The sequence below is a fragment of the Cherax quadricarinatus genome, chromosome 10 (genome assembly GCF_038502225.1).
Source record: "Cherax quadricarinatus isolate ZL_2023a chromosome 10, ASM3850222v1, whole genome shotgun sequence".
Taxonomy (NCBI): domain Eukaryota; kingdom Metazoa; phylum Arthropoda; class Malacostraca; order Decapoda; family Parastacidae; genus Cherax; species Cherax quadricarinatus.
Window position 1 is genome coordinate 50,987,910 of NC_091301.1, and position 22,447 is coordinate 51,010,356.

Here is a 22,447-nt window from a genome sequence, read left to right on the forward strand (position 1 = left end):
GTGTCACATACCACACAGGTGTCACATACCACACAGGTGTCACATACCTCACAGGTGTCACATACCACACAGGTGTCACATACCTCACAGGTGTCACATACCACACAGGTGTCACATACCACAGTGTCACATACCACACAGGTGTCACATACCACACAGGTGTCACATACCACACAGGTGTCACATACCTCACAGGTGTCACATACCACACAGGTGTCACATACCACACAGGTGTCACATACCACACAGGTGTCACATACCACACAGGTGTCACATACCAAACAGGTGTCACATACCTCACAGGTGTCACATACCACACAGGTGTCACATACCTCACAGGTGTCACATACCACACAGGTGTCACATACCACACAGGTGTCACATACCACACAGGTGTCACATACCACACAGGTGTCACATACCACACAGGTGTCACATACCACACAGGTGTCACATACCTCACAGGTGTCACATACCTCACAGGTGTCACATACCACACAGGTGTCACATACCACACAGGTGTCACATACCACACAGGTGTCACATACCTCACAGGTGTCACATACCACACAGGTGTCACATACCTCACAGGTGTCACATACCACACAGGTGTCACATACCACAGTGTCACATACCACACAGGTGTCACATACCTCACATGTGTCACATACCACACAGGTGTCACATACCTCACAGGTGTCACATACCACACAGGTGTCACATACCACACAGGTGTCACATACCACACAGGTGTCACATACCTCACAGGTGTCACACACCTCACAGGTGTCACATACCACACAGGTGTCACATACCTCACAGGTGTCACATACCACACAGGTGTCACATACCACAGTGTCACATACCACACAGGTGTCACATACCACACAGGTGTCACATACCTCACAGGTGTCACATACCACACAGGTGTCACATACCTCACAGGTGTCACATACCACACAGGTGTCACATACCTCACAGGTGTCACATACCACACAGGTGTCACATACCACAGTGTCACATACCACACAGGTGTCACATACCACACAAGTGTCACATACCACACAGGTGTCACATACCTCACAGGTGTCACATACCACACAGGTGTCACATACCACACAGGTGTCACATACCACACAGGTGTCACATACCACACAGGTGTCACATACCACACAGGTGTCACATACCTCACAGGTGTCACATACCACACAGGTGTCACATACCTCACAGGTGTCACATACCACACAGGTGTCACATACCACACAGGTGTCACATACCACACAGGTGTCACATACCACACAGGTGTCACATACCACACAGGTGTCACATACCACACAGGTGTCACATACCTCACAGGTGTCACATACCTCACAGGTGTCACATACCTCACAGGTGTCACATACCACACAGGTGTCACATACCACACAGGTGTCACATACCACACAGGTGTCACATACCACTCAGTCTTCCTGTAACAATATTCACATTTCCTGTTAAAATACTCATCCCGTTCTAACGTTCGTTCTCTTTCAATACTCATTTTTTTGACTGACGTATGTTACCTATTCTGTTAAAATACTCATTCTGTTGCAATACTCACTCATTCTGTTGCAATACTCACTCATTCTGTTGCAATACTCACTCATTCTGTTGCAATACTCACTCATTCTGTTGCAATACTCACTCATTCTGTTGCAATACTCACTCATTCTGTTGCAATACTCACTCATTCTGTTGCAATACTCACTCATTCTGTTGCAATACTCACTCATTCTGTTGCAATACTCACTCATTCTGTTCTCTGCAACTTTAAGGGTGAAAGCTTCTAAGGAGACAGGGGGAGAGGCGCCCTTGCGGTTGATAGCAGTGAGGGTCACCACAAAGTCTCCTCCAGGAGAGAGACCTTCCAGGTTGAAGACTGGAACTGGACCTTCCATAACACGTACTGGCCTGGATGACCCACCCGTGTACACCTCGGCTCTGTGTATACATATAACACAAGAAAGTAAGAAAGGACACTAAAGCAGGCCTACGGGCCCATTTAAGGCAGAACCAAGTCACCTCCTGGCTTAAACCAATGACCCACCTAGTCAGGTCAGGTCACATCCACATGGATCCTTTATCATGACAAAATATCGAAGTACTGAAAGATCACTTTTAGAAAAATATAAAAAACATAAGAAAAGGGGAACACTGCAGTAGGCCTGTTGGCCCATACTAGGCAGGTCCTTCACTAACCTTCCCACTAACAAAATATTTGCCCAACCCAATTTTCAATGCTACCCAAGAATTATTTTATTTTTATTATCACACTGGCCGATTCCCACCAAGGCAGGGTGGCCCGAAAAAGAAAAACTTTCACCATCATTCACTCCATCTCTGTCTTGCCAGAAGGGTGCTTTACACTACAGTTTTTAAACTGCAACATTAACACCCCTCCTTCAGAGTGCAGGCACTGTACTTCCCATCTCCAGGACTCAAGTCCGGCATGCCGGTTTCCCTGAACCCCTTCATAAATGTTACTTTGCTCACACTCCAACAGCACGTCAAGTATTAAAAACCATTTGTCTCCATTCACTCCTATCAAACACGCTCACGCATGCCTGCTGGAAGTCCAAGTCCCTCGCACACAAAACCTCCTTTACCCCCTCCCTCCAACCTTTCCTAGGCCGACCCCTACCCCGCCTTCCTTCCACTACAGGCTGATACACTCTTGAAGTCACTCTGTTTCGCTCCATTCTCTCTACATGTCCGAACCACCTCAACCCTTCCTCAGCCCTCTGGACAACAGTTTTGGAAATCCCGCACCTCCTCCTAACTTCCAAACTACGAATTCTCTGCATTATATTCACACCACACATTGCCCTCAGACATGACATCTCCACTGCCTCCAGCCTTCTCCTCGCTGCAACATTCACCACCCATGCTTCACACCCATATAAGAGCGTTGGTAAAACTATACTCTCATACATTCCCCTCTTTGCCTCCAAGGACAAAGTTCTTTGTCTCCAGAGACTCCTAAGTGCACCGCTCACCCTTTTCCCTAATCAATTCTATGATTCACCTCATCTTTCATAGACCCATCCGCTGACACGTCCACTCCCAAATATCTGAATACATTTACCTCCTCCATACTCTCTCCTTCCAATCTGATATTCAATCTTTCATCACCTAATCTTTTTGTTATCCTCATAACCTTAATCTTTCATGTATTTACTTTTAATTTTCTTGTTTTGCATACCCTACTAAATTCATCCACCAACCTCTGCAACTTCTCTTCAGAATCTCCCAAGAGCACAGTGTCATCAGCAAAGAGCAACTGTGACAACTCCCACTTTATGTGTGATTCTTTATCTTTTAACTCCACGCCTCTTGCCAAGACCCTCGCATTTACTTCTCTTACAATCCCATCTATAAATATATTAAACAACCACGGTGACATCACACATCCTTGTCTAAGGCCTACTTTTACTGGGAAATAATTTCCCTTTCCTACATACTCTAATTTGAGCCTCACTATCCTCGTAAAAACTCTTCACTGCTTTCAGTAACCTACCTCCTACACCATACACCTGCAACATCTGCCACATTGCCCCCTTTCCACCCTGTCATACGCCTTTTCCAAATCCATAAATGCCACAAAAACCTCTTTAGCCTTATCTAAATACTGTTCACTTATATGTTTCACTGTAAACACCTGGTCCACACACCCCCTACCTTTCCTAAAGCCTCCTTGTTCATCTGCTATCCTATTCTCCATCTTACTCTTAATTCTTTCAATAATAACTCTACCATACACTTTACCAGGTATACTCAACAGACTTATCCCCCTATAATTTTTGCACTCTCTCTTTTGTCCCCTTTGCCTTTATACAAAGGAACTATGCGTGCTCTCTGCCAATCCCTAGGTACCTTACTCTCTTCCATACATTTATTAAGAGGGTAAGGTACCTAGGGATTGGCAGAGAGCATGCATAGAAATAAGCTGTAATAATTCTATTTACTCAAGTGCAAGTCCCACTCAAGTCCAACCCCTCTCACCCATTTATTTATCCAACCTAAATTTGAAACTATCCAAGATTTTAGCTTCGATAACCCTACTAGACAGACTGTTCCACTCATCAACTACCCTATTACCAAACCAATACTTTCCTAAATCCTTTCTAAATCTAAACTTATTTAATTTGAATCCATTATTGTGGGGTCTCTCATGGAGAGATATCCTCAAGACCTTATTTATATCCCCTTTGTTAATACCAATCTTTCACTTATACACTAAAGTGGAAGCATAGAAAGAGAATATCATTTACACGAGAGACTGATTTTGAACAAGGGACTTTATTATTGAAACATCAAAATATGGTCAAAATATTCTCAAAATATGCTCAAAAATGTTATGTATAGATTTTGAGCAAGGGATACTATTACAGAATCTAAATTTCAAGACATACACAGAAAAATAGTTTTCACTAAAGCCTCCAGTCTAGATAGAGAACATTATTATTATTACAGGATAGTAGATGAATGGTTCAGAGAACCGACAAGTTGATAAATTAGACACATGAGTAACTCTTGGGTATCTTTATTGAGGAAACGTTTCATCACACAGTGGCTTCATCAGTCCATACAAAGGAGAATCTTGAAGAACAGGAGGAGAATGAGGTAATCAGTCCCTCAGCCTTGATTCGATGTGGTCAGTCCATCAATCTTGTATAGAATACGGCATATGTGCGGAGAAGCAGCTTATAAACCGTATGGCAGGAGAGGTGCAGCAGTCGTAGGTGGTGTCACATTTGTTCAGTGTGGAAGTAGGTCGTGCCCAAGGGTTAGGCAAGTGAAGAATTCCCAAGTATTAAGATCCCAAGAAGTTGCAGTGTCTGACAGGATTGTAGATCAATGGTTCAGAGAACCGACACGTTAATAAATTAGACACATGTTTCCTTAATAAAGATACCCAAGAGTTGCACATGTGTCTAATTTATCAACTTGTCGGTTCTCTGAACCATTCATCTACTATCCTGTAATAATAATAATGTTCTCTATCTAGACTGGAGGCTTTAGTGAAAACTATTTTTCTGTGTATGTTTTGAAATTTAGATTCTGTAATAGTATCCCTTGCTCAAAATCTATACATAAGATTTTTGAGCATATTTTGAGAATATTTTGACCATATTTTGATGTTTCAATGTAGTAGTAGTACGAAATGGTCGTGATAGTAGGTATTGGTGGTTGAGGTAGGTGGTAGTGATAGCATATGTTGATGGTTCTGGTTGTTGGTGGTGATGGTTGTGGTGGTGGTAGTGGTAGCAAGTGTTGGTGGTTGTAGTAGGTAGTGGTGGTGGTAAGTTATATGCTAGTTGAAAAGGTGATGGTGATGAAGATAAGTGTTGGAGAGCGTGGTGATAAGTGGTGGAGTTGTGGAATGTGTGGTAGTAGCTAGTGATAGTGTTATGTGATAGTTATAGTAGGTGGTAGTTGTGGTCAGTGGCAGTGATGGTAGGGAATGGATGGAGTCGAAGATAGGGTCGTGAAATATGACAGTAGAATATGATGGTGACAGATACTGGTAACTGGTAGCGTTAGATGCTGGTTGGTGTTTATAGGTGGTGGTGATGGTGGTAGTTGATGGAAAGTAATCGTAGTTGATGGAAAGTAGTGGAAATTGATGGAAAGTGGTGGGGGAGATGGTAGTAGAGGCAGCTAGAACACGGCTGTAAAATACTTATTGCCAACCATTAACCTCCTGAAGGTGTCCAGCAGCGTCCGGACTCAGTACATAAAATACAGGAGAATGGGTTGTGACGTCCTACTGCCAGACATCTCTGATGTCTCGGGATGTGTTACAGATGTCTGTTGACATCACATCTGAACATCATCTTAAGAAATAATGGTCGGTTAAGACCGAATACAAGCCAAAATACCAAGGCGGGAACAATTCCTGCCATCCTTGTATCACTGCTCGCTCTCCCAGCACTGAAGTACCTATCTCACCCCAGCATCACTGCCAGCACTGAAGTACCTCTCTCACCCCAGCATCACTGCCAGCACTGAAGTACCTGTCTCACCCCAGCATCACTGCCAGCACTGAAGTACCTCTCTCACCCCAGCATCACTGCCAGCACTGAAGTACCTCTCTCACCCCAGCATCACTGCCAGCACTGAAGTACCTCTCTCACCCCAGCATCACTGCCAGCACTGAAGTACCTCTCTCACCCCAGCATCACTACCAGCACTGAAGTACCTCTCTCACCCCAGCATCACTGCCAGCACTGAAGTACCTCTCTCACCCCAGCATCACTGCCAGCACTGAAGTACCTCTCTCACCCCAGCATCACTGCCAGCACTGAAGTACCTCTCTCACCGCAGCATCACTGCCAGCACTGAAGTACCTCTCTCACCCCAGCATCACTGCCAGCACTGAAGTACCTCTCTCACCCCAGCATCACTGCCAGCACTGAAGCATCATTATCACCCCAGCATCACTGCCAGCACTGAAGTACCTCTCTCACCCCAGCATTACTGCCAGCACTGAAGTACCTCTCTCACCCCAGCATCACTGAAGTACCTCTCTCACCCCAGCATCACTGCCAGCACTGAAGTACCTCTCTCACCCCAGCATCACTGAAGTACCTCTCTCACCCCAGCATCACTGCCAGCACTGAAGTACCTCTCTCACCCCAGCATCACTGCCAGCACTGAAGTACCTCTCTCACCCCAGCATCACTGCCAGCACTGAAGTACCTCTCTCACCCCAGCATCACTGCCAGCACTGAAGTACCTCTCTCACCCCAACATTACTGCCAGCACTGAAGTACCTCTCTCACCCCAGCATCACTGCCAGCACTGAAGTACCTCTCTCACCCCAGCATCACTGCCAGCACTGAAGTACCTCTCTCACCCCAACATTACTGCCAGCACTGAAGTACCTCTCTCACCCCAGCATCACTGCCAGCACTGAAGTACCTCTCTCACCCCAGCATCACTGCCAGCACTGAAGTACCTCTCTCACCCCAGCATCACTGCCAGTACTGAAGTACCTCTCTCACCCCAGCATCACTGAAGTACCTCTCTCACCCCAGCATCACTGAAGTACCTCTCTCACCCCAGCATCACTGAAGTATCACTCTCACCCCAGCATCACTGCCAGCACTGAAGTACCTCTCTCACCCCAATATTACTGCCAGCACTGAAGTACCTCTCTCACCCAAGCATCACTGACAGCACTGAAGCATCATTATCACCCCAGCATCACTGCCAGCACTGAAGTACCTCTCTCACCCCAGCATCACTGCCAGCACTGAAGTACCTCTCTCACCCCAGCATCACTGCCAGCACTGAAGTACCTCTCTCACCCCAACATTACTGCCAGCACTGAAGTACCTCTCTCACCCCAGCATCACTGCCAGCACTGAAGTACCTCTCTCACCCCAACATTACTGCCAGCACTGAAGTACCTCTCTCACCCCAGCATCACTGCCAGCACTGAAGCATCATTATCACCCCAGTATCACTGCCAGCACTGAAGCATCATTATCACCCCAGCATCACTGCCAGCACTGAAGAATCATTATCACCCCAGTATCACTGCCAGCACTGAAGCATCATTATCACCCCAGCATCACTGTCAGCACTGAAGCACCATTATCACCCCAGTATCACTGCCAGCACTGAAGCATCATTATCACCCCAGTATCACTGCCATCATTGAAGCATCATTATCACCCCAGTATCACTGCCATCACTGAAGCATCATCATCACCCCAGCATCACTGCCATCACTGAAGCATCATTATCACCCGAGCATCACTGCCATCACTGAAGCATCATTATCACCCCAGCATCACTGCCATCACTGAAGCATCATTATCACCCCAGCATCACTGCCATCACTGAAGCATCATTATCACCCCAGCATCACTGCCAGCACTAAAGCATCATTATCACCCGAGCATCACTGCCAGCACTGAAGCATCATTATCACCCCAGCATCACTGCTATCACTGAAGCATCATTATCACCCCAGCATCACTGCCAGCACTGAAGCATCATTATCACCCCAGCATCACTGCCATCACTGAAGCATCATTATCACCCCAGCATCACTGCCAGCACTGAAGCACAATTATCACCCCAGCATCACTGCCAGCACTGAAGCATCATTATCACCCCAGCATCACTGCCAGCACTGAAGCATCATCATCACCCGAGCATCACTGCCATCACTGAAGCATCATTATCACCCCAGCATCACTGCCATCACTGAAGCATCATTATCACCCCAGCATCACTGCCAGCACTGAAGCATCATCATCACCCCAGCATCACTGCCATCACTGAAGCATCATTATCACCCCAGCATCACTGCAAGCACTGAAGCATCATTATCACCCCAGCATCACTGCCTGCACTGAAGCATCATCATCACCCCAGCATCACTGCCAGCACTGAAGCATCATTATCACCCCAGCATCACTGCCAGCACTGAAGCATCATTATCACCCCAGCATCACTGCCATCACTGAAGCATCATTATCACCCCAGCATCACTGCCAGCACTGAAGCATCATCACCCCAGCATCACTGCCAGCACTGAAGCATCATTATCACCCCAGCATCACTGCCAGCACTGAAGCATCATTATCACCCCAGCATCACTGCCAGCACTGAAGCATCATTATCACCCCAGCATCACTGCCAACACTGAAGCATCATTATCACCCCAGCATCACTGCCAACACTGAAGCATCATCACCCCAGCATCACTGCCATCACTGAAGCATCATTATCACCCCAACATCACTGCCATCACTGAAGCATCATCACCCCAGCATCACTGCCATCACTGAAGCATCATTATCACCCCAGCATCACTGCCAGCACTGAAGCATCATCATCACCCCAGAATCACTGCCATCACTGAAGCATCATTATCACCCCAGCATCACTGCCAGCACAGAAGCATCATTATCACCCCAGCATCACTGCCAACACTGAAGCATCATCACCCAGCATCACTGCCAACACTGAAGCATCATTATCACCCGAGCATCACTGCCAACACTGAAGCATCATCATCACCCCAGCATCACTGCCAACACTGAAGCATCATTATCACCCGAGCATCACTGCCAACACTGAAGCATCATTATCACCCCAGCATCACTGCCAGCACTGAAGCATCATCATCACCCCAGCATCACTGCCATCACTGAAGCATCATCATCACCCGAGCATCACTGCCAACACTGAAGCATCATTATCACCCGAGCATCACTGCCAACACTGAAGCATCATTATCACCCCAGCATCACTGCCAGCACTGAAGCATCATCATCACCCCAGCATCACTGCCAACACTGAAGCATCATTATCACCCCAGTATCACTGCCAACACTGAAGCATCACCCCAGCATCACTGCCAACACTGAAGCATCACCCCAACATCACTGCCAACACTGAAGCATCACCCCAACATCACTGCCAACACTGAAGCATCACCCCAGCGTCACTGCCAACACTGAAGCATCACCCCAGCATCACTGCCAACACTGAAGCATCACCCCAGCCTCACTGCCAACACTGAAGCATCACCCCAGCATCACTGCCAACACTGAAGCATCACCCCAGCATCACTGCCACCACTAAAGCATCACCCCAGCATCACTGCCAACACTGAAGCATCACCCCAGCATCACTGCCAACACTGAAGCATCACCCCAGCATCACTGCCAACACTGAAGCATCACCCCAACATCACTGGCAACACTGAAGCATCACCCCAGCATCACTGCCAACACTGAAGCATCACCCCGGCATCACTGCCAGCACTGAAGCATCACCCGAACATCAATGCCAACACTGAAGCATCACCCCAGCATCACTGCCAGCACTGAAGCATCACCCCAACATCACTGCCAACACTGAAGCGTCACCCCAGCATCACTGCCAACACTGAAGCATCACCTCAACATCACTGCCAACACTGAAGCATCACCCCAGCATCACTGCCAACACTGAAGCATCACCCCAGCATCACTGCCAACACTGAAGCATCACCCCAGCATCACTGCCAACACTGAAGCATCACCCCAGCATCACTGCCAACACTGAAGCATCACCCCAGCATCACTGCCAACACTGAAGCATCACCCCAGCATCACTGCCAACACTGAAGCATCACCCCAGCATCACTGCCAACACTGAAGCATCACCCCAGCATCACTGCCAACACTGAAGCATCACCCCAGCATCACTGCCAACACTGAAGCATCACCCCAGCATCACTGCCAACACTGAAGTACCTCTCTCACTCCAGCATCACTGCCAGCACTGAAGCATCATTATCACCCCAGCATCACTGCCAGCACTGAAGCATCATTATCACCCCAGCATCACTGCCAGCACTGAAGCATCATTATCACCCCAGTATCACTGCCAGCACTGAAGCATCATTATCACCCCAGCATCACTGCCAGCACTGAAGCATCATCATCACCCCAGCATCACTGCCAGCACTGAAGCATCATTATCACCCCAGTATCACTGCCATCACTGAAGCATAATCATCACCCCAGCATCACTGCCATCACTGAAGCATCATTATCACCCCAGTATCACTGCCATCACTGAAGCATCATCATCACCCCAGCATCACTGCCATCACTGAAGCATCATTATCACCCGAGCATCACTGCCAGCACTGAAGCACAATTATCACCCCAGCATCACTGCCAACACTGAAGCGTCATTATCACCCCAGCATCACTGCCAGCACTGAAGCATCATCATCACCCGAGCATCACTGCCATCACTGAAGCATCATTATCACCCCAGCATCACTGCCAGCACCGAAGCATCATTATCACCCCAGCATCACTGCCAGCACTGAAGCATCATCATCACCCGAGCATCACTGCCACCACTGAAACATCATCATCACCCGAGCATCACTGCCATCACTGAAGCATCATTATCACCCCAGCATCACTGCCAGCACTGAAGCCTCATTATCACCCCAGCATCACTGCCAGCACTGAAGCATCATTATCACCCCAGTATCACTGCCAGCACTGAAGCATCATTATCACCCGAGCATCACTGCCAACACTGAAGCATCATCATCACCCCAGCATCACTGCCAGCACTGAAGCATCATTATCACCCCAGCATCACTGCCAGCACTGAAGCATCATTATCACCCCAGTATCACTGCCAACACTGAAGCATCATCATCACCCCAGCATCACTGCCAACACTGAAGCATCATTATCACCCCAGCATCACTGCCAACACTGAAGCATCATCATCACCCCAGCATCACTGCCAACACTGAAGCATCATTATCACCCCAGTATCACTGCCAACACTGAAGCATCACCCCAGCATCACTGCCAGCACTGAAGCATCATTATCACCCCAGCATCACTGCCAACACGGAAGCATCATCATCACCCCAGCATCATTGCCAACACTGAAGCATCATTATCACCCCAGTATCACTGCCAACACTGAAGCATCACCCCAGCATCACTGCCAACACTGAAGCATCACCCCAACATCACTGCCAACACTGAACCATCACCCCAGCGTCACTGCCAACACTGAAGCATCACCCCAACATCACTGCCAACACTGAAGCATCACCCCAGCGTCACTGCCAACACTGAAGCATCACCCCAGCATCACTGCCAACAATGAAGCATCACCCGAGCCTCACTGCCAACACTGAAGCATCACCCCAGCATCACTGCCAACACTGAAGCATCACCCCAGCATCACTGCCAACACTGAAGCATCACCCCAGCATCACTGCCAACACTGAAGCATCACCCCAACATCACTGCCAACACTGAAGCATCACCCCAGCATCACTGCCAACACTGAAGCATCACCCCAACATCACTGCCAACACTGAAGCATCACCCCAGCATCACTGCCAACACTGAAGCATCACCCCGGCATCACTGCCAGCACTGAAGCATCACCCGAACATCACTGCCAACACTGAAACATCACCCCAGCATCACTGCCAGCACTGAAGCATCACCCCAACATCACTGCCAACACTGAAGCGTCACCCCAGCATCACTGCCAACACTGAAGCATCACCCCAACATCACTGCCAACACTGAAGCATCACCCCACCATCACTGCCAACACTGAAGCGTCACCCCAGCATCACTGCCAACACTGAAGCATCACCCCAGCATCACTGCCAACACTGAAGCATCACCCCAGCATCACTGCCAACACTGAAGCATCACCCCAGCGTCACTGCCAACACTGAAGCATCACCCCAGCATCACTGCCAACACTGAAGCATCACCCCAGCGTCACTGCCAACACTGAAGCATCACCCCAGCATCACTGCCAACACTGAAGCATCACGCCAGCATCACTGCCAACACTGAAGCATCACCCCAGCATCACTGCCAACACTGAAGCATCACCCCAGCATCACTGCCAACACTGAAGCATCACCCCAGCATCACTGCCAACACTGAAGCATCACCCCAGCATCACTGCCAACACTGAAGCATCACCCCAGCATCACTGGCAACACTGAAGGATCACCCCAGCATCACTGCCAACACTGAAGCATCACCCCAGCATCACTGCCAACACTGAAGCATCACCCCAGCATCACTGCCAACACTGAAGCATCACCCCAGCATCACTGCCAACACTGAAGCATAACCCCAGCGTCACTGCCAACACTGAAGCATCTCCCCAGCATCACTGCCAACACTGAAGCATCACGCCAGCATCACTGCCAACACTGAAGCATCACCCCAGCATCACTGCCAGCACTGAAGCATCATTATCACCCCAGCATCACTGCCATCACTGAAGCATCATCATCACCCCAGCATCACTGCCAACACTGAAGCATCATTATCACCCCAGTATCACTGCCAACACTGAAGCATCACCCCAGCATCACTGCCAACACTGAAGCATCACCCCAACATCACTGCCAACACTGAAGCATCACCCCAGCATCACTGCCAACACTGAAGCATCACCCCAGCATCACTGCCAACACTGAAGCATCACCCCAGCATCACTGCCAACACTGAAGCATCACCCCAGCATCACTGCCAGCACTGAAGCATCACCCGAACATCACTGCCAACACTGAAGCATCACCCTAGCATCACTGCCAGCACTGAAGCATCACCCCAACATCACTGCCAACACTGAAGCGTCACCCCAGCATCACTGCCAACACTGAAGCATCACCCCAACATCACTGCCAACACTGAAGCATCACCCCAGCATCACTGCCAACACTGAAGCGTCACCCCAGCATCACTGCCAACACTGAAGCATCACCCCAGCATCACTGCCAACACTGAAGCATCACCCCAGCATCACTGCCAACACTGAAGCATCACCCCAGCGTCACTGCCAACACTGAAGCATCACCCCAGCATCACTGCCAACACTGAAGCATCACCCCAGCGTCACTGCCAACACTGAAGCATCACCCCAGCATCACTGCCAACACTGAACCATCACGCCAGCATCACTGCCAACACTGAAGCATCACCCCAGCATCACTGCCAACACTGAAGCATCACCCCAGCATCACTGCCAACACTGAAGCATCACCCCAGCATCACTGCCAACACTGAAGCATCACCCCAGCATCACTGCCAACACTGAAGCATCATCCCAGCATCACTGCCAACACTGAAGGATCACCCCAGCATCACTGCCAACACTGAAGCATCACCCCAGCATCACAGCCAACACTGAAGCATCACCCCAGCATCACTGCCAACACTGAAGCATCACCCCAGCATCACTGCCAACACTGAAGCATAACCCCAGCGTCACTGCCAACACTGAAGCATCTCCCCAGCATCACTGCCAACACTGAAGCATCACGCCAGCATCACTGCCAACACTGAAGCATCACCCCAGCATCACTGCCAGCACTGAAGCATCATTATCACCCCAGCATCACTGCCATCACTGAAGCATCATCATCACCCCAGCATCACTGCCAACACTGAAGCATCATTATCACCCCAGTATCACTGCCAACACTGAAGCATCACCCCAGCATCACTGCCAACACTGAAGCATCACCCCAACATCACTGCCAACACTGAAGCATCACCCCAGCGTCACTGCCAACAATGAAGCATCACCCCAACATCACTGCCAACACTGAAGCATCACCCCAGCGTCACTGCCAACACTGAAGCATCACCCTAGCATCACTGCCAACACTGAAGCATCACCCGAGCCTCACTGCCAACACTGAAGCATCACCCCAGCATCACTGCCAACACTGAAGCATCACCCCAGCATCACTGCCAACACTGAAGCATCACCCCAGCATCACTGCCAACACTGAAGCATCACCCCAGCATCACTGCCAACACTGAAGCATCACCCCAGCGTCACTGCCAACACTGAAGCATCACCCCAGCATCACTGCCAACACTGAAGCATCACGCCAGCATCACTGCCAACACTGAAGCATCACCCCAGCATCACTGCCAACACTGAAGCATCACCCCAGCATCACTGCCAACACTGAAGCATCACCCCAGCATCACTGCCAACACTGAAGCACCACCCCAGCATCACTGCCAACACTGAAGCATCACCCCAGCATCACTGCCAACACTGAAGCATCACCCCAGCGTCACTGCCAACACTGAAGCATCACCCCAGCATCACTGCCAACACTGAAGCATCACGCCAGCGTCACTGCCAACACTGAAGCATCACCCCAGCATCACTGCCAACACTGAAGCATCACCCCAGCATCACTGCCAACACTGAAGCATCACCCCAGCATCACTGCCAACACTGAAGCATCACCCCAGCATCACTGCCAACAACTATATCTGAACCTTTATGGGCTACGACTTAAAATCATTTTTAAAGACCAATTTACGCTCACCTTCATGTAATTGTTAACTTCAGAACCTTGGTAGTTAAGAGTCTGTGTAAATGTCAGAATCTTGGTAGTTAAGAGTCAGTGTAAATGTCAGAACCTTGGTAGTTAAGATTCAATGTAAATGTGAGAACCTTGGTAGTTAAGAGTCGGTGTAAATGTCAGAACCTTGGTAGTTAAGAGTCAGTGTAAATATCAGAACCTTGGTAGTTAAGACTCAGTGTAAATGTCAGAACCTTGGTAGTTAAGAATCAGTGTAAATGTCAGAACCTTGGTAGTTAAGAGTCAGTGTAAATGTCAGAACCTTTGTAGTTAAGAGTGAGTGTAAATGTCAGAACCTTGGAAGTTAAGAGTCAGTGTAAATGTCAGAACCTTGGTAGTTAAGAGTCAGTGTAAATGTCAAAACCTTGGTAGTTAAGAGTCAGTGTAAATGTCAGTATCTTGGTAGTTAAGAGTCAGTGTAAATGTCAGTACGTTGTTAGTTAAGAGTCAGTGTAAATGTCAGAACCTTGGTAGTTAAGAGTCAGTGTAAATGTCAGTACGTTGTTAGTTAAGAGTCAGTGTAAATGTCAGAACCTTGGTAGTTAAGAGTCAGTGTAAATGTCAGAACCTTGGTAGTTAAGAGTCAGTGTAAATGTCAGAACCTTGGTAGTTAAGAGTCAGTGTAAATGTCAGAACCTTGGTAGATAAGAGTCAGTGTAAATGTCAGAACCTTGATAGTTAAGAGTCAATGTAAATGTCAGTACCTTGGTAGTTAAGAGTCAGTGTAAATGTCAGAACCTTGGTAGTTAAGAGTCAGTGTAAATGTCAGAACCTTGGTAGTTAAGAGTCAGTGTGAATGTCAGAACCTTGGTAGTTAAGAGTGAGTGTAAATGTCAGAACCTTGGTAGTTAAGAATCAGTGTAAATGTCAGAACCTTGATAGTTAAGAGTCAGTGTAAATGTCAGAACCTTGGTAGTTAAGAGTCAGTGTAAATGTCAGAACCTTGGTATTTAAGAGTGAGTGTAAATGTCAGAACCTTGGTAGTTAAGAGTCAGTGTAAATGTCAGAACCTTGGTAGTTAAGAGTCAGTGTAAATGTCAGAACCTTGGTAGTTAAGAGTGAGTGTAAATGTCAGTACGTTGTTAGTTAAGAGTCAGTGTAAATGTCAGAACCTTGGTAGTTAAGAGCCAGTGTAAATGTCAGTACGTTGTTAGTTAAGAGTCAGTGTAAATGTCAGAACCTTGGTAGTTAAGAGTGAGTGTAAATGTCAGAACCTTGGTAGTTAAGAGTCAGTGTAAATGTCAGAACCTTGGTAGTTAAGAGTCAGTGTAAATGTCAGAACCTTGGTAGTTAAGAGTCAGTGTAAATGTCAGAACCTTGGTAGTTAAGAGTCAGTGTAAATGTCAGAACCTTGGTAGTTAAGAGTCAGTGTAAATGTCAGAACCTTGGTAGTTAAGAGTCAGTGTAAATGTCAGAACCTTGGTAGTTAAGAGTCAGTGTAAATGTCAGAACCTTGGTAGTTAAGAGTCAGTGTAAATGTCAGAACCTTGGTAGTTAAGAGTCAGTGTAAATGTCAGAACCTTGGTAGTTAAGAGTCAGTGTAAATGTCAGAACCTTGGTAGTTAAGAGTCAGTGTAAATGTCAGAACCTTGGTAGTTAAGAGTCAGTGTAAATGTCAGAACCTTGGTAGTTAAGAGTCAGTGTAAATGTCAGAACCTTGGTAGTTAAGAGTCAGTGTAAATGTCAGAACCTTGGTAGTTAAGAGTCAGTGTAAATGTCAGAACCTTGGTAGTTAAGAGTCAGTGTGAATGTCAGAACCTTGGTAGTTAAGAGTGAGTGTAAATGTCAGAACCTTGGTAGTTAAGAATCAGTGTAAATGTCAGAACCTTGATAGTTAAGAGTCAGTGTAAATGTCAGAACCTTGGTAGTTAAGAGTCAGTGTAAATGTCAGAACCTTGGTAGTTAAGAGTGAGTGTAAATGTCAGAACCTTGGTAGTTAAGAGTCAGTGTAAATGTCAGAACCTTGGTAGTTAAGAGTCAGTGTAAATGTCAGAACCTTGGTAGTTAAGAGTGAGTGTAAATGTCAGTACGTTGTTAGTTAAGAGTCAGTATAAATGTCAGAACCTTGGTAGTTAAGAGTGAGTGTAAATGTCAGTACGTTGTTAGTTAAGAGTCAGTGTAAATGTCAGAACCTTGGTAGTTAAGAGTCAGTGTAAATGTCAAAACCTTGGTAGTTAAGAGTCAGTGTAAATGTCAGTACCTTGGTAGTTAAGAGTCAGTGTAAATGTCAGTACGTTGTTAGTTAAGAGTCAGTGTAAATGTCAGAACCTTGGTAGTTAAGAGTCAGTGTAAATGTCAGTACGTTGTTAGTTAAGAGTCAGTGTAAATGTCAGAACCTTGGTAGTTAAGAGTCAGTGTAAATATCAGAACCTTGGTAGTTAAGAGTCAGTGTAAATGTCAGAACCTTGGTAGTTAAGAGTCAGTGTAAATGTCAGAACCTTGGTAGATAAGAGTCAGTGTAAATGTCAGAACCTTGATAGTTAAGAGTCAATGTAAATGTCAGTACCTTGGTAGTTAAGAGTCAGTGTAAATGTCAGAACCTTGGTAGTTAAGAGTCAGTGTAAATGTCAGAACCTTGGTAGTTAAGAGTCAGTGTGAATGTCAGAACCTTGGTAGTTAAGAGTGAGTGTAAATGTCAGAACCTTGGTAGTTAAGAATCAGTGTAAATGTCAGAACCTTGGTAGTTAAGAGTCAGTGTAAATGTCAGAATCTTGGTAGTTAAGAGTCAGTGTAAATGTCAGAACCTTGGTAGTTAAGAGTCAGTGTAAATGTGAGAACCTTGGTAGTTAAGAGTCAGTGTAAATGTCAGAACCTTGGTAGTTAAGAGTCAGTGTAAATGTCAGGACCTTGGTAGTTAAGAGTCAGTGTAAATGTCAGTACGTTGTTAGTTAAGAGTCAGTGTAAATGTCAGAACCTTGGTAGTTAAGAGTCAGTGTAAATGTCAGTACGTTGTTAGTTAAGAGTCAGTGTAAATGTCAGAACCTTGGTAGTTAAGAGTGAGTGTAAATGTCAGAACCTTTGTAGTTAAGAGTCAGTGTAAATGTCAGAACCTTGGTAGTTAAGAGTCAGTGTAAATGTCAGAACCTTGGTAGTTAAGAGTGAGTGTAAATGTCAGAACCTTGGTAGTTAAGAGTCAGTGTAAATGTCAGAACCTTGGTAGTTAAGAGTCAGTGTAAATGTCAGAACCTTGGTAGTTAAGAGTCAGTGTAAATGTCAGAACCTTGGTAGTTAAGAGTCAGTGTAAATGTCAGAACCTTGGTAGTTAAGAGTCAGTGTAAATGTCAGAACCTTGGTAGTTAAGAGTCAGTGTAAATATCAGAACCTTGGTAGTTAAGAGTCAGTGTAAATGTCAGAACCTTGGTAGTTAAGAGTCAGTGTAAATGTCAGAACCTTGGTAGATAAGAGTCAGTGTAAATGTCAGAACCTTGATAGTTAAGAGTCAGTGTAAATGTCAGTACCTTGGTAGTTAAGAGTCAGTGTAAATGTCAGAACCTTGGTAGTTAAGAGTCAGTGTAAATGTCAGAACCTTGGTAGTTAAGAGTCAGTGTGAATGTCAGAACCTTGGTAGTTAAGAGTGAGTGTAAATGTCAGAACCTTGGTAGTTAAGAATCAGTGTAAATGTCAGAACCTTGATAGTTAAGAGTCAGTGTAAATGTCAGAACCTTGGTAGTTAAGAGTCAGTGTAAATGTCAGAACCTTGGTATTTAAGAGTGAGTGTAAATGTCAGAACCTTGGTAGTTAAGAGTCAGTGTAAATGTCAGAACCTTGGTAGTTAAGAGTCAGTGTAAATGTCAGAACCTTGGTAGTTAAGAGTGAGTGTAAATGTCAGTACGTTGTTAGTTAAGAGTCAGTATAAATGTCAGAACCTTGGTAGTTAAGAGTGAGTGTAAATGTCAGTACGTTGTTAGTTAAGAGTCAGTGTAAATGTCAGAACCTTGGTAGTTAAGAGTGAGTGTAAATGTCAGACCCTTGGTAGTTAAGAGTCAGTGTAAATGTCAGAACCTTGGTAGTTAAGAGTCAGTGTAAATGTCAGAACCTTGGTAGTTAAGAGTGAGTGTAAATGTCAGAACCTTGGTAGTTAAGAATCAGTGTAAATGTCAGAACCTTGGTAGTTAAGAGTCAGTGTAAATGTCAGAACCTTGGTAGTTAAGAGTGAGTGTAAATGTCAGAACCTTGGTAGTTAAGAGTCAGTGTAAATGTCAGAACCTTGGTAGTTAAGAGTCAGTGTAAATGTCAGAACCTTGGTAGTTAAGAGTCAGTGTAAATGTCAGAACCTTGGAAGTTAAGCGTCAGTGTAAATGTCAGAACCTTGGTAGTTAAGAGTCAGTGTAAATGTCAGAACCTTGGTAGTTAAGAGTCAGTGTAAATGTCAGAACCTTGGTAGTTAAGAGTCAGTGTAAATGTCAGAACCTTGGTAGTTAAGAGTCAGTGTAAATGTCAGAACCTTGGTAGTTAAGAGCCAGTGTAAATGTCAGAACCTTGATAGTTAAGAGTCAGTGAAAATGTCAGAACCTTGGTAGTTAAGAGTGTAAATGTCAGAACCTTGGTAGTTAAGAGTCAGTGTAAATGTCAGAACCTTGGTAGGTAAGAGTCAGTGTAAATGTCAGAACCTTGGTAGTTAAGAGTCAGTGTAAATGTTAGAACCTTGGTAGTTAAGAGTCTGTGTAAATGTCAGAACCTTGGTAGTTAAGAGTCAGTGTAAATGTCAGAACCTTGGTAGTTAAGAGTCAGTGTAAATGTCAGAACCTTGGTAGTTAAGAGTGAGTGTAAATGTCAGAACCTTGGTAGTTAAGAGTCAGTATAAATGTAAACTCTGCCGACGGCTGAGTGTATGTGTGTGTGTGTGTGTGTGTGTGTGTGTGTGTGTGTGTGTGTGTGTGTGTACTTATCTAGTTGTGGTTGCAGGGGTCGATTCGCAGCTCCTGGTTCCTCCTGTGTGTGTGTGTGTGTGTGTGTGTTCATGTGTGTGTGTTTGTGTGTGTGTGTGTTCATGTGTTTGTGTGTGTGTGTACTCGCCTGTTTGTGGTTGCAGGGGTCGAGTCATTCCTCCTGGCCCCGCCTCTAAACTGATAGCTACTGTGTCCTCTCTCTGCTCCATGAGCTTTATCAAACCTTGTCTTAAAACTAAGTATAGTTCCTGCCTCCACTACGTCACTTTCTAGGCCATTCCACTGCCTGACAACTCTGACTGAAGAAATACTTCCTAACGTGCCTTTGATTCACAGGACTCTTTCAACTTCCAATTGCGATCCATTGTTTCTGTGTCGCATCTCTGGAACATCTTGTGTTTGTCCAACTTTTCAATTCCTCCCAATATTTTATATATCGTTATCATGTCTCCCCTGACCCTCCTGTCCTCCAGTGTCGTCAGGCCGATTTTCCTTAACCTTTAGTAATAGGTCAATTCCCTTAGCTCTGGAACTAGTCTTGTTGCAAACCTTTGCACTTTCACTAATTTCTTGAAGTGCTTGACCAGGTGTGGATTCCAAACTGGTGCTGCATACTCCAGTATGGGGAATTCTCAGGTTTGCCCGACGCCTGTATGCTGCAGCAGTTGTCTGATTGATGTGCGCCTCAGGAGATGTGCTCGGTGTTACAATCACCTCATGATCTTTTTTCCGTGTGTGTGTGTGTGTGTGTGTGTGTGTGTGTGTGTGTGTGTGTGTGTGTGTGTGTGTGTGTGTGTGTGTGTGTGTGTGTGTGTTCAACTCTTAAGGAAAATAATCCAGGTTCAATTCCCAGCCACTTGCTGAGAGTACAGTGTGGGCTCCCCACTCACCAAGAGTACAAAATGGGCTCACCTGAAGGTCTGGGTGAGTCCGCCATCAGCCCCCGGCTGACAGGTGATGTGCAGTGATCCAGCTGACTGGTTGGTCAGCACACAATATCTGACACTATCAGGAGCACCTACAGGACGAAAGTAAATTGGATTATTTGAAACATCCCCAATTTTGACTATATTAATGAATCCCAACTGGGATTATCTTACTGAACATTTTTTAATTATTTTGATAACCATCTTTATTAACTTTTTTATAACCCATCGGCCGTTTCCCGCCAAGGTACGGTGACCCAAAATAGAAGAAACACTTTCATCACCATTCACTCCATCACTACTTTGCCAGAGGCATGCTTGCACTACAGTTATAAAACTGCAACATTAACACCCCTCCTTCAGAGTTCAGACACTGTACTTCCCATCTCCAGGACTCAAGTCCGTTTTGTCGGTTTCCTTGGATTGCTTCACACATGTTACCTTGCTCACACTCCAACAGCATGTCAAGTCCTAAAAACCATTCATCTCCACTCGCTCCTGTCTAACACGCTGGAAGTCTAAGCCTCTTGCATACAAAAACTCCCTTCAACCTTTCCTAGACCGACATCTACCCCGCCTTCCTTTTACTACAGATTTATATGCACTGAAAGTCACTATTTTGCTCAATCTTTTCTGAATGTCCGAACCACCTCAACGACCCTTCCTTAGCCCTCTGGATATTACTTTTAAGTAACCTCACACCTCCTAATTTCCAAACTATGGATTCTCGGCATTACATTGCCCTCAGACATGATATTTCCACTGCCTCCAGCCTTCTCCTTGTTGCAACATTCACCACCCATCCTTCACACCCATAAAGGATTGTTGGTATAACTATACTCAACTATACTCACATACATGGTTAGCGTTGTCTCCACAGACTCCTCCGTGCACCACTCACCTTTTTCCCCTTCATCAATTCTGTGGTTCACATCGTCTTTCACAGACCCATCTGCTGACAAGTCCACCCCTAAATATCTGAATATATTCACTTCCTCCATATTCTCTTCCTCCAATCTGATATCCAGTCTTTCATTACCTAAAATTTTATCCTCATAACCTTAAACTTTCCTATATTCACTTTTAATATTTCCTTCTTTTACATACCCTACCAAACTCGTCCACCAACCTTTGCAACTTCTCTTCAGAATCACCCAAAAGCACTGTGTCATAAAAAAAGTAACTAAGACAATTCCCACTTTGTGTTATATTCTATATCTTTTAACTCCACACCTCTTGCCAATACCCGAACATTCACCTCTCTTACAACTTCATCAATAAATATATTAAACAACCACGGTAACATCACACATCCTTGTCTAAGGCCTACTTTTACTGGGAAATAATCTCCCTCTCTCCTACATATTCTAACCTGAGTCTCACTATCCTCGTAAAAACTACTATTCACTACTTTCAGTAACCTACCTTCTATTCCATACATCTGCAACATCTGCCACACTGCCCCCTATCCACCCTATCATAAGCCTTTTCCAAATCCATAAATACTACAAAAACCTCTTTACCCTTATCAAAATACTCTTCACCTATATGTTTCACTGTAAGCACTGGGTCTACACACCCCCTACCTTTGTTAAAGTCTCCTTGTTTATCTGCTATCCTACTCTCTGTCTTACTGTTAATTCTTTCAATAATGACTAACGTACACTTTACCA

General features: G+C 45.9%; 1 protein-coding gene across 1 annotated transcript in view; it reads right to left on the reverse strand.

Annotated features, from left to right (window-relative positions):
* LOC128687831 (neural cell adhesion molecule 1-like) overlaps positions 1-22,447 on the reverse strand; it is a 158,923-nt gene that overhangs the window by 36,664 nt on the left and 99,812 nt on the right. Inside the window, 2 exon segments of the mRNA XM_070083832.1 lie at positions 1,790-1,980; positions 20,761-20,866. Coding sequence (XP_069939933.1) covers positions 1,790-1,980; positions 20,761-20,866 — 297 coding nt within the window.